This window comes from Poecilia mexicana, unplaced genomic scaffold (genome assembly GCF_051168715.1).
Source record: "Poecilia mexicana isolate PSO_F unplaced genomic scaffold, ASM5116871v1 scaffold_14, whole genome shotgun sequence".
Taxonomy (NCBI): Eukaryota; Metazoa; Chordata; class Actinopteri; order Cyprinodontiformes; family Poeciliidae; genus Poecilia; species Poecilia mexicana.
Window position 1 is genome coordinate 9,565,831 of NW_028263383.1, and position 12,253 is coordinate 9,578,083.

At 38.7% G+C, this 12,253-nt stretch overlaps 1 protein-coding gene across 1 annotated transcript in view; it reads left to right on the forward strand.

The window, feature by feature from the left end:
* The window catches only part of cpeb4b (cytoplasmic polyadenylation element binding protein 4b), a 42,126-nt gene that overhangs the window by 23,661 nt on the left and 6,212 nt on the right, over nucleotides 1–12,253 (forward strand). The window contains exons 4-9 of the mRNA XM_015009257.2: nucleotides 3,105–3,155; nucleotides 7,964–8,134; nucleotides 8,237–8,326; nucleotides 8,621–8,739; nucleotides 8,831–8,945; nucleotides 10,660–10,841. Coding sequence (XP_014864743.1) covers nucleotides 3,105–3,155; nucleotides 7,964–8,134; nucleotides 8,237–8,326; nucleotides 8,621–8,739; nucleotides 8,831–8,945; nucleotides 10,660–10,841 — 728 coding nt within the window. The remainder of the gene's footprint in view (nucleotides 1–3,104; nucleotides 3,156–7,963; nucleotides 8,135–8,236; nucleotides 8,327–8,620; nucleotides 8,740–8,830; nucleotides 8,946–10,659; nucleotides 10,842–12,253) is intronic.

A 12,253-nucleotide genomic window follows, 5' to 3' on the forward strand; every position in this document is an offset into this window, starting at 1 on the left:
TCATGTGCATCTAGTCGTGATTTTGTGTTCTGTTGTCAGAGCTTATAGTAGAAAATATTTTTAATAGAAATTAAAGTTAAAAATCCTTAGTACCATCGATGTTATGGTATCAGGTTTTTGAGACAGTTTTCTTTGACACTAGCGTTTATTATGTTTATAGTAAAATGAATCACAGCACATTTTCCACCTTAGTTGCCCTAATTATTTTCTCCATCACACTCTGGATTGTCAGTTAAATATACAGTGCACAGTGGTGAAACCATGAAGCACACCATATCGTCTCCCGGACTTATCATCCTTTCATTTGACGTGTAGATCTTGGAAGCAATCAAATTTTACAGTCATCATTTTCATAATTATAGTGCAGCCTTGTACAATAGTATGACAGGTGGAGCTTGAGTAAATTTGCTCTTTTCTTTGCAGAGCTTGAGTAAATTTGTGCTTTTTCCCATGGAGGATAGTTAAGAAAAAACATTATTACAAGAGGTTTTTTTTGAGTGCTCACTTTTCCAATTTCTCACACAAATGCATCCATGTAGAAAGAACACAAAATAAATACAGCAAATCTTGAAATTTCTCATTTGAACTGAAAGTGTTCAACAAAAGTGAGCACAACAAAGCAAGGGAAGAGGCGAGACAAAATGTCTACAGAAGAAGTGGCTTTGAATCCCTTCCAGCATTGTTCCGACTGACAGAAAGGGTTCCTCTGTTCGTCCACCGCACATAAACACACCACTGCATTGTGCGAGGTTGTTCATACATGTGTTTTAAAGTGGACTGTTTGTGTGCAGCCAGCAGCATGCAAATAAGCTTCACAAAGCAGCCACATTTCAACCCTGCAGACACACTGGGTTATGGTGTACCTGTTTACTCCTCAGAGATTTAAAGTCCTTAATGACAGCCTGGAGCTTTGTTGGACTTTGAGTTTCAGATGGTGGAACTATGTGCACCTTGTGTTTATTACCTGGCTAATTCACATGGGGAGATAAATAGGTAAATTCTGCAGTGAAGAGTCACACTGCAGTCTTTATCTGGTTCGGGTCAGTCCCTACGGTTCTGTCTCCTCTGTTCTGTGAGTTCAGTTCGCAGAGTGTGGAGGAGGGGCCCACAGATTTCCTTGTGACAGGGGCATCGGAATGCACCAATCACCAGGCGGTCCGTACCCACACAACAATGGTTGCACTATTTCAGCTCTTTCATCTCATTATCCTTTCTGGTGCAAGCGGGCCTTGCATAACTTTGAAGATTGTTTGGCATCATAACATGTATTTGTGTGTTTGGGAGGTGGCCCTTGCAAATTGCTCAGTGTAAAAAGTATGGTATGAGGATACAGATTGGAAAATGGAGTTGAATGAGAATGAGAGAGATGGTTTGTATTTTGTAGCCACAGTATCTAACAAAAAGCCAGTTTGTTGTAATTTCATATATGAAAAATACATAGTGAAACTAAATTCTAAGGTATAAAAAGACCTCCGGCACCAAATCCCCGGGGTGGAGGACATTCAGTCTGGTGGTGACGGCTCTGGACATTTTTGGGTTTTCTGGTTGAAATACCTCTAAAGTGTTGCATGAAGAACAGGAACAGTAGTTGTGAAGTGGCAGACTTGGGGAGTGTTCCTAATTATGAAGAAAAGGACAGGAGAATGTCTTCCAGCAATTAAGTGATTGCACATCCCAGTCTCCATGGGGAAGCTTAATCTCGGAGGTTGGAAATGAGGCTCCAACTGACCGTCCAAGCTCTGATTTCAAAAGAGCAACGTAGCTTTCGTCCTGGCATGGAAGAGTGGACGAGAATGTGTCATATCTGGGTTGCTTTTAACTGGTGCCCTGTCCTTGTATACCAAAACCAAAGCTCAGATGAGTTCTGTTTGTAGTGTTCATGGAAAGGATTTCAAGTAGTAGCGTCAATATCTCACAGCAAACCCACCACAGAGTGGTGAAGAGTTAATGACATTTTCGACTTCAAATAGTAAACCTTTACCAGTTCATATCAGTGATGGTTCATAAAACACTCATGTGTTTGCATTTACTTAATTGTCTGACTTTTTTTTTTCTTTTCTTTATTTCTTTTTTTAAGTGTTGCATGTGGTCAGGACAAGGTCTCAGGACCTGAAATGGTCCTCATAAGAAGGCCCAGTAGTAACTGCACTTCCTGTGGTAACTCTTACAGTACAGGAGCTGCTGATCATTTTCTATACAACCATGATTCAGTCTGCCATGTGCTCATCCATCACTGTGTGGTTTGGCCTACCCATAAAAGAAAAAAAAAAAAAAAACATCAGTCAAGTTGTGCATTTATTCCCATTTGTCATTTTCATGTGCTAAAAAAGGTACAGAAACTTTCCATTGGAATTTAACCCGTCAGACATCCTGAAGAGATGGAATCTTTTTGTCTGTGAGCACGAGTTCTTGGCTTTTTCTTGCTGAGATGGAAATGTTTGACTGTGGCTGATTGTCCATGATAACACTTTAGGAATGTAGACACAACCTTGAAGTGTCTGGATAAAATAAATAAAAAATACATGGTGTGTATCATTGTATTTTTCACTGAATCAAAAAACTTCAAACTTCTAAATTAGAAGATCCCAATTTGAAACTGCTCCTCAGCTTCCTCAACACTTGATCTGTTATATGTTGTGTCTCTGAAGTTGTGGACATTGGATTATTTTTTACGATTCCCTACAGCCGGGAAACGTAATTAGCCAATTTTAGCTACAGGTTGAGTCTTATTCAGATAGTGTGATGTGTCTTGACTCTTACCTTTTATCTTGTCATATACTGCTGCAGGTGAGCCTTATCACCTTTTAGTCTGTTTACTAACCAGACTAAAACCTGCAAAATCATACAGTTTGGATGGCTAAATTATTACACTTTCGTTTCCTGTTATGGTTGCCGTTAAAAGAAACAGCCTTTCATTTCTGGAGCCTGTACCATTATCATAAAAGCCAACTTTGTAGTTTGTTCTTTACTTTTGGTTCAGTTGTAAAGCTTATTTACTTTTGGTTCTAGGAATAATTAGACTGTCTTCTGGAAAGACTTGCACAGAGTTAAAGTAGAATAAATATATTATATAAAACACATTTTGTTTTGTTTTTTCTTTGTAGGTCGTCTGGGGTTCCCTCACCCGGGGGCGGACAACCCTCTGCCCCTTAACGGTATGTATGGCAACCTAAACACATTCCCCAAAAGTCTACTTACCCTGAAATTGAAAGATGAGTCATCAAAGGGATTTTATACCCAAATCACGTCGAGTGGGAAACTTTAAATGAAGTGAAGATGTAATAATCATAACTTTGAGGCAAATGTGTAGTTTTTGTATAAAATTTAATGTGCTTATCAGGATTTTAGACAGCAGGACTAAAAAGATGTAATTTTTTCCCTGAGCTTTTGTTTAACGCAATTGGTGTTATGTCTTTGTTATGACAACTTGACATTAACCAAGAAATCATTACTGATATAAATTACTGATATAAATTTGATATAAAAGTATTACTGATTGCACTTTAAAAATTAGGTAACTTTATGTTATTAAAGGTAAAGTTTAAACAGTAATGATTTCCTGGTTAATGTCAAGTTGTCATAACAAAGACATTTTGAATAATGTCAACTTTGTATTAAAAGTGTCATAATTTACCGAATGACGCTTTATGACAACAGTCATAAATATTCATGAAGGCTTATTCATGTTTATGACAGTGTCATGTCAGTCTTATTCAACCCCCTTCAAATAAAGTGTTACCAAACATTTTTTCTCCTCTTTTTTCCAACCATATCTCCGTCCTGTTAACCTGTTAAAATGGAGGCTGATATCGTCTTTCTAATGTCGTTTTGCTGACGGGAATCTTCTGTTGTTTTGCAACTCGAAGCAAAATAACCATTTACTTTCTCACTTGCAGAGGAGCTTAGGCTTGAATACTTGTATATAAAATTCTTCACTGCATTCTTTCTGCTTTGTTCTTGAATTAGAGAAGGATGTAAGAAATCTAATGAAATTGAATGATTTTTTTTTTGTTAAAAAAAAGCAATGGTTTGATAGATACAGAAGATTTTTTGTGGAAGATGTCCTAGATTTTGTCTGGAATTAGTGAGCTCCTGTGGTGCTTGTGCGTGTGAGCATGATTGCAAAATTGGATCTTTCTTAGAGATGAGATTTAAACTCTCGGTCATGCAATCTCTTCCTTCATCGTTCTGTGGTTGTTGTGTTTTGACGTCATCTGTACGGGCTTCAACCGGCGGGTAAAACAGGAACTGCCAGTAGTTTCTTGAAAAGCCTGCTGGGTCACATGGTTTGAATCACATGGTCAGGAGCTGTCATGGTGCCCTGAGACAGATGGTGCCAGCGGATAGAGGCTGCACACCAGTCCTGGTTTTCTCTCTCTGCCTCATAAGGATACGCAGATTGCATTCCTCATCCTCTTCCTCCCCCCATCCTCTCTCCCTCCAGTCACTCTCATTTTTGCTCACCCCCACACGGCTTTTTATCAGCTCATTTCTCCATCGCTTCTAATCTATTTTTCTCTCTCACACTCGCATATACACACACACACGCACACACACATCTTTTTATAGCACTCTCTGCTCTCTTTCAATCTGCTTTACTGCCTCTCAGTATTTTACTCCGTTTCTGGCTGCCTTTGACCTTCCCCGGCAGAGTTAATGTCCATCTGGTTTGAAATGTCCACTGAGGGAGGATTACTGCCGCCGCGTTCCAGCCGCTTCTTCACCCATTCCGGGTTCTTCCAATTGGAGATTGTGTTTGGCTTTTTTTAAACTCTTCTGTTTAAAAACCTATATTTCATCCTTATGTTGCCCCAACTGCTTCCACTGCCTCCTCTTGGAAAATTACACACTACGACTGAAAAGACATTACTTTTTTTCAAATACAAACTGCTCGTTCTCAGGCTGGAGCTGCTTGACCAGCCTCGCAGAGTATTGCTTTTGTTTGACTGAAGCTCTGACGTTAGAGCGCCATCTTTGAATCGTATCAGGTCCCCTGATTGGCTGTGATTAGGCAAAGTGATGTGCTTCAGTCTAATTTCTGCTTCTTCCTTATTCTCTGCATGATTAATTCACATCTCCCCTCGCTGTTGCCTGTAATTGTGCACACTTACTTTCTTTTATTACTTTGCAGTCAAGCTCAGTAAAATGGATCAGTTGCACAGTGTTTTGCTAAAACTGCTTAACTAATCAAATCTGCAGATTAAAGTCCAAACACAGTTCTTTTCTTGGATACTTCTATCAGCTGCTCTTTTTTCCAGTTACGCTGCATTTCCAGGTTTAGCTTCGGGTGTCTCCAGGGTTATCATGGCCTATTTGGGCCTGATTCAGTCTTTTAACTATACATCCTGTGGCCTTTATTACATTGTGTTTTAATTGCCTCGCTTTTATGCTAATGCCTGTTCTGTATTGAGTACCGATCCTCTCTGGTGAACTGAGATGACCCTTCTACTCTCAATCTTTCTGCATACATAAGCACAATGCACACATCCATCACAATATTTTAGAACATCATCTAAATCTATCCCAGTTCTAAAAAGTGAAATTCAGGTCAGTACACTCAAAGTGATACATTTCTGACATTTCTGATGCTGCAAGCTAATTCCATTAGCTTGTAGCTAATGGAATTTTGAAATTCAGTTTCTCTGAAAATAAATTTTACACGGCATATACTGTATATGGTTTTAAATCTAAAATTTTCACATTATGACCTCGCCAGTCATGCAGAAAATTGCTGGCTTGACAGTTTTTCAGGTGACAGTGACTGAAACATGCCACAAGGAGGGGATAAGTCACCAAAGGTCACTGCTAAAGAAGCTGGCTGTTTATAGAACGCTACCCTAGCTTAATAATGGAAAGTTGAGTGGAAGGAAAAATTATTGGTATGAAGTACTCGAGCAACAAAGATGCCTGCAGCAGATTACAAACAAAAGCCTTTTCAAGAAGACGTTGATGCTTTAAGTGCTAAAACCCACAGGTTTATTTTGGGCTTAGGCTACAACTTTGCATTATTTGTGTTAAACTACAGAATTTGTTGATTCTGCCGTGATAATCTGCTGGTTTCTGTCAACTTTGTTTTATTAAGTCCAAATCACTGCCGCCATTTACTTGTAAATTTGATATCTTCATGCTTCCCTCTGATGACAAGATTTATGGAGACACTGATTTCATTTTACTGGCGAAGGGAACAATTCTTTCAGTGCTTTTCAGCGCTAGCTCTTTCTGCTGGATTACTGGAATAAATAAATGTTTCAGTAATTCTCTAATTTTGGGAAAATGCAAAATTTGATAAAAACGTCTTCTTGAAAAGGCTTTTGTTTATAATTTGCTGCAGCCATCTTTGTTGCTCAAGCACTTCATACCGATAATTTTTCCAATAATTGAACATACTGATTCAAAAACCAAATCTATAAAAAAATAAATAAATGCACCCACTCTGTACCCGCTTACATAAATTGATATTTGTGTGAGAAAAGTACTGCAGGCTGATTATGATTCAGCGCTGATTAACAGAATCAAGTGCTAGCAGGCGAGCTAACTGTGGAGCACATTGTCATGAACCACCTGGCACTTTTATTGCTCTGGTTTATTATGCCATATTTACAAACAGCCTCTACTTTGATTTATTTATTTATTATTATTTTTTTCCCTCGTTCCACATGCAGCCAGGAATTATAGCAGGAGACGAGGTAAAACATATTCATAAATCTATAATGTCCATCTGTGGAATACGTTGTTTTAACCGTTTTATTTTATTTTTTCTATTTAACAAACTGTTTTCTGATTTATTTAAATCAGAAAACAGTTTCTGTTTTTCTTGCCTGCATGTTTTTCTTTTTTAAATTTGATTCCCATGTTTTGAAATAAATTTTTTCATGTGTGTGCAAAATTGTCTAAATGTTGAGTCTTGTTATAAACTTGTGAAACTGTGTCTTTTCCTCTTGCTAGGGTTCACTCTTTGCATATTTCCTTTCCTCACTTGCGTTTTGCAACATTAAACCAGTGTTGCATTTAGCTTAGAGTTAATGAGGCAGTGAGGTACACAAAGCGTCGTATGTCATTTACCCAATTCTGCGGCGGAAACACACACACGTCACACTGTGGAAGTTAAGGCTAACACCCTCGCATAAAGCTTTATAAAGCAGCTCAGGGCAGTTCGGATGGGACGGCTTAACCTCCACCACGCATATGTTCCACAGTGAAAGTATTCAGACTTTAGAGGACTGCTGTGTTTGTGTGATTAAGCTTGCGTGCCTGCTTCGTGGGAAATCATTACAGTTGAGTAACTTCCACAAGAAGAGCACACAACATTTTGGACATTTTTTGCTTTTTGTTTTCACACTTCATATTTCTTTTAATCTTAGTTTTATTTTTTAGGAAGCATTTAGAAATGCTTCCTGAACACCAGCCTCACAAAGTGTTCACACCTGTTGAACTTTTTCCCCATGTTTCAACCACAAACTATTTGAATTTAATGTTATCTACCAACTAAGTTGATTAATTGGTTGGGAAATCATTTTTGGCATTAAGCGCTCTTCTGAAAAGTGTAGGTTTGATTTTTTTCCCCCTTGACTCTGATAACAATCCAGGGATCTTTGGCATGTTGGTGGGCGATCATTAAGCAGAGAATCAGCCTAGAGCTCCATGTTAACTCTGGAGGAGCTGCAGGGATTCACAGCTATTTTGACAAAACAACTCTTAGGTTTGCATGCTACAAATTTGTTTTGTTTAGTTTTCATTAGATCAACAAGTCGATGAAGACATTTTTAGTTATAAAAGATTTAAACATGCCGCAACAAAGGAAAACAGAACCATTCCCTCAGTTTTTGCTTTTTTCTACACATTTGCCAAGATAAAAATCTATAAAACAGAAGTCATTATCACCATTATGACATAACTTATTTTTACCTTTTTTTTCTCATCTTGGGAATTAAATCTATTCTCCTGACCTCCTTCTGTTTTTTAGGCCACTCCTCGCTCTTTCCAATGGAGGACAGTTTCCCCGATGATGAGCGAGCTGACCAGGGTCTCGCGGGCCTCGGCTCCCCACACTGCTTCCCACATCAGAACGGAGAGCGCGTGGAACGCTACTCTCGCAAGGTCTTTGTTGGCGGACTGCCCCCAGACATAGACGAAGGTACAGTCATTAAAATGAAAAACAAAGGCTTATTTCTCTCATATCAGAAGCTCTTTGTGTTTGAATTAAATTGATATTTAATCATTTTCCTTTCTGTTTCAGATGAGATAACTGCCAGCTTCAGGCGTTTTGGACACCTGTTTGTGGACTGGCCTCACAAAGCAGAAAGCAAATCCTATTTTCCTCCTAAAGGTATTGAAAATAAGTTAGACTTGTTTGGGTGTTGGTAACATAGCACATAAAAGTTCCAGCCACATGTAATCTGCTTCTTGGTTTTCCTCATCTTCATCCATATGGGTCTGACTTTAGGTAGCAATCTGAATCACTTTTAATAGCATCTGTAAAGTTTACACCTGTGTAATAGAGGCTGACCACTTCAGGACATAAAGCACATGCCTGAATTCAGGGCTCAGATACACAGTCACAATAATCGGTCTGTTAAACTGGAGTTTCTGTACTTGAATGACCTGCCTGTGTTTGGTGCAGGCTACGCCTTCCTGCTGTTCCAGGACGAAAGCTCGGTGCAGGCCTTGATCGACGCCTGTATCGAGGAGGACGGCAAACTGTATCTCTGCGTTTCCAGCCCTACCATTAAAGACAAGCCAGTTAGTTTAAAGTCACACAGTTTTTCTGTTTCTCTTTGTTGTACTGGCTTTTTTTTTTCTTTTGTGAGCTTTTTGTGTGCTTGTGCCTCAGGTCCAGATTCGCCCGTGGAACCTGAACGACAGCGACTTTGTGATGGACGGATCTCAGCCTCTGGACCCGAGAAAAACCATCTTTGTGGGAGGAGTTCCCCGTCCGCTCCGTGCAGGTATCTGTCACTCTTTGTTCTTCTGGAGGTTAAATTGAAAACAAATGAGTATTTGTAATAAAAACAGTTGAATTTTAGGTACGCACAGTGCATACGGGCTGGACTTATACCTCATTTATGACCCATATTTTGAGGCTTTATGAAAGGTCTTTAAAATTTTCCTGCTGTTTGTTTCTGATTGCTGCATAAAAAATAATACATTACCATTCTGTACTTTTCCTGCCTTGTTCCCATTTGCTTAATACTGCTCTCTGCGGTGTAATCAGACCTGCTGGGTAATAAAGCTACAGAGGCATTGACCTACACTGGTGGTATTAAAATCAGCTCTTTGCAACCTGCTGAGCAGTTTAGAATATTGAAATGTATTGTTTCCTAATAGCAGTGGTATGTGTATTATTAGTTCATGTCTGCGCTGCTGGTTGCCATGCTTTAAGCCTTTGTAGCAGTGAACAAGGTCATCAACAGCAAATATTCTGTAAACCCCTAAGATGGTTTAAAATAAAAAAAAATAGTCATTACCATAATTTTTATTTTAGTAAACAAAGGTTTTTAGTTGAAAATCAGAACACAGTGAAGTGCCCTGCAAAATTTCTTACATTTTGACAATTTTTTATTGGGATTTTATGCATTCGTGCAACAAAAAGTAGCATCTGATTCTGAATTAGAAAGAAGATTTTTTACAAATAAAATCTCTAAAGTGAGGGGTGCGTTTGTACTCATCCCTCTTTACTATAAAACCCCTAAATAAAATAAACTTCAGAAATTTCAGTCGTAAATTCATGGAACAAGATGTGCAAGAAGAAAGTTATGTTTGAAAGAACGTCATAAAAATCCTATTTGCAGTTTACCACAAATCTTGCAGGAGATTCAGAGAGTATGTTTTGTTTGGTCCATCTTTCATCAAGGTGCTTTTTATGTTCATTCTGATGTAAATATGCACATTAACTCAATATGTTATTTTTATATTTCTTTGTGATTTCAGTTTAATATTTGTGACTTTCTTCTGCATATTTTTGTAATGACTTCCACATTTACATTTCGATGCTCATGGGATTTGGTTGAATGTTCTAGATTAAACTGTACATAGTTTATCTGATGAAGAACCCATCTTTGAAACGGCCCGGTTCCACATCCTGGTGCAACGAAGCAGCTAAGATGGAACTCCTCTGGAGTAAAACCCGGTTCTGTTTATCAGGAAACCAGCACTGCTCATTCCCAGGAACGTGACAGTGGCAGTTTCATGCTGTGGGGGTGTTTTTCTTCACCTGGGGCTGGGAAACTGTTCATAATTAATGGAGAACTGGATGGAGCTAAATATATGGCAGTCCCAGAAAAAAAAAAAAATTGTTAAAGACTTGAGGCTTGAGCAGGAAACCCCATAAACATCCAGCCGGTGTTATAACTAAATTGTTAGACTGGTCTGGTCACTAAATCTAGCTGGTAACCTGTAGCAAGACCTGAAAACTGATGTTGCTTCCAATCCAATTCTATTGGAAAATTACATAAAATCCTAACATTGGAGTTTATGATTGTAATGTAACAAAAAAGTAAAAAAAAAAAAGTTTAAAGAGTATTTATTCTTTCTCACTGAAATGTAAACTTAGAGTCTTTTCACATCAGCAACATGTGCGCTGGATTTTTGGTGTTGGGTATTTTTCGCTCCTAGTATTTCTCCTTTTTTTAAAACGACGCTGCTTTTGTTTTTCCTCCTCAGTGGAACTGGCCATGATCATGGACCGCCTGTACGGTGGAGTTTGCTACGCAGGCATTGACACGGACCCAGAGCTGAAGTACCCCAAGGGAGCGGGGCGGGTCGCCTTCTCTAATCAGCAGAGCTACATTGCTGCTATCAGTGCTCGCTTTGTACAGCTGCAGCACGGAGAAATCGATAAACGGGTGAGTGGAAAGAAAAGGGAGCCTCTGTGTTTTTCCACCTCCCTCCTCGAAGCCCCTCTCTTTCTGAAGTCGTCTCCACACCACAGTCTTACTTCCTGTTCCTTTACCTCAAACTGCACTGCCTTTCTTCTTATGATGAACAAAAAGTTAGATTTTTGCTGAAAGTAAAATGCATTTGTTGGAAGAAAGGCAGAAAGCTGGGAGTGCAAAGTGTCAAACTTTCCTCCTACATGAAGAATTATTTGACCTTCTCTTATAAAAGAAGTTTCATTCCATGTTTTGTTTTTTTTTCTTTCACTTAAGTAGAAAAGCAGGAGTATTAGCAGCAGTTTAACAAGACTTGCTTTTAGATTTGGAATCAACGATTCAGCTGAATTTCCATAAACTGTAATGAGGCCTAACTATTTGAGGTTTTAATCAGAGCCATGCATTTCGTAACGCTCTTGTTAAATAGAAGGATCTGCGCTGATCCAAGCTGTAGATGTGCTCCAACTGTGAGTCACAAAATTGTATGTGGGAGCAGTAAATGGGATTCTTGCATCTGGAACAAAGGTGCCGAAATCTCCCCTCCCACTCTGCAGCATCTCTGTAAACACTTTATTTTTACTACTGCAGGTGACATTTCTGCGTGTTAGCCTCGAAACAATAGTACCAATAATGCTTCTTCTGCTGGGAGACAAAACTCTGAACTCTGCTGCTTCTCAGCGTCACCGCTTTGCAGTTTCAGTAACGTGGTTTCCTCATGGTGCAAGCTTATTTATTTGAGGATTCACACTAATATTTGCAGCACTGGTGCACAATTTGCCATAACCAGTGAATTATGCAAATTTAATCCAGTGTTTGCAAAAGAGTAAGTGCAGATGCCTGAGAATGAACCTGGTGGAACTTCTAGTAGGCTGTTTTTCACACTTGAGTGATTTTTCAATATCTATCTGCTAATAATGGCACAACGCCAAGTTAGTAATATGGTGAAATGTGAAGTTGACTCTTCCTGGAGTACATTCTGACCTTAAAAAAGGAAAATAACAGATTTCAGCATTTGGACAGCTATTATGAAAATCGACATTTAAATTTGACCTTAAAAAGCTCCTCGAGTCTTTAAAAAATGTTCTGTGACCTTTAAGACCAAAATGGAGCCAAACTATTAAACTAACTGTGAAGTTTTTCTTTACAATTAGTTAACTAGATGTTTCATTAAAAATCTAGTTTTTTCATGCTTCAGAAAACATATCAAATCAAAACATGTTTAAAAAATTTCCCAGCCATTTATGATTGGTACATTTCGAATGAACACTGAAAAATATTTAAGGCTGAAACCTGGTCTAAACGTTTCCCTTCATATGACTTCTGTCAGCAGATTTTTTTATGACCCAATAACAGTAGGAAGCAGTGGTAGTATTCATTCTGTTTGC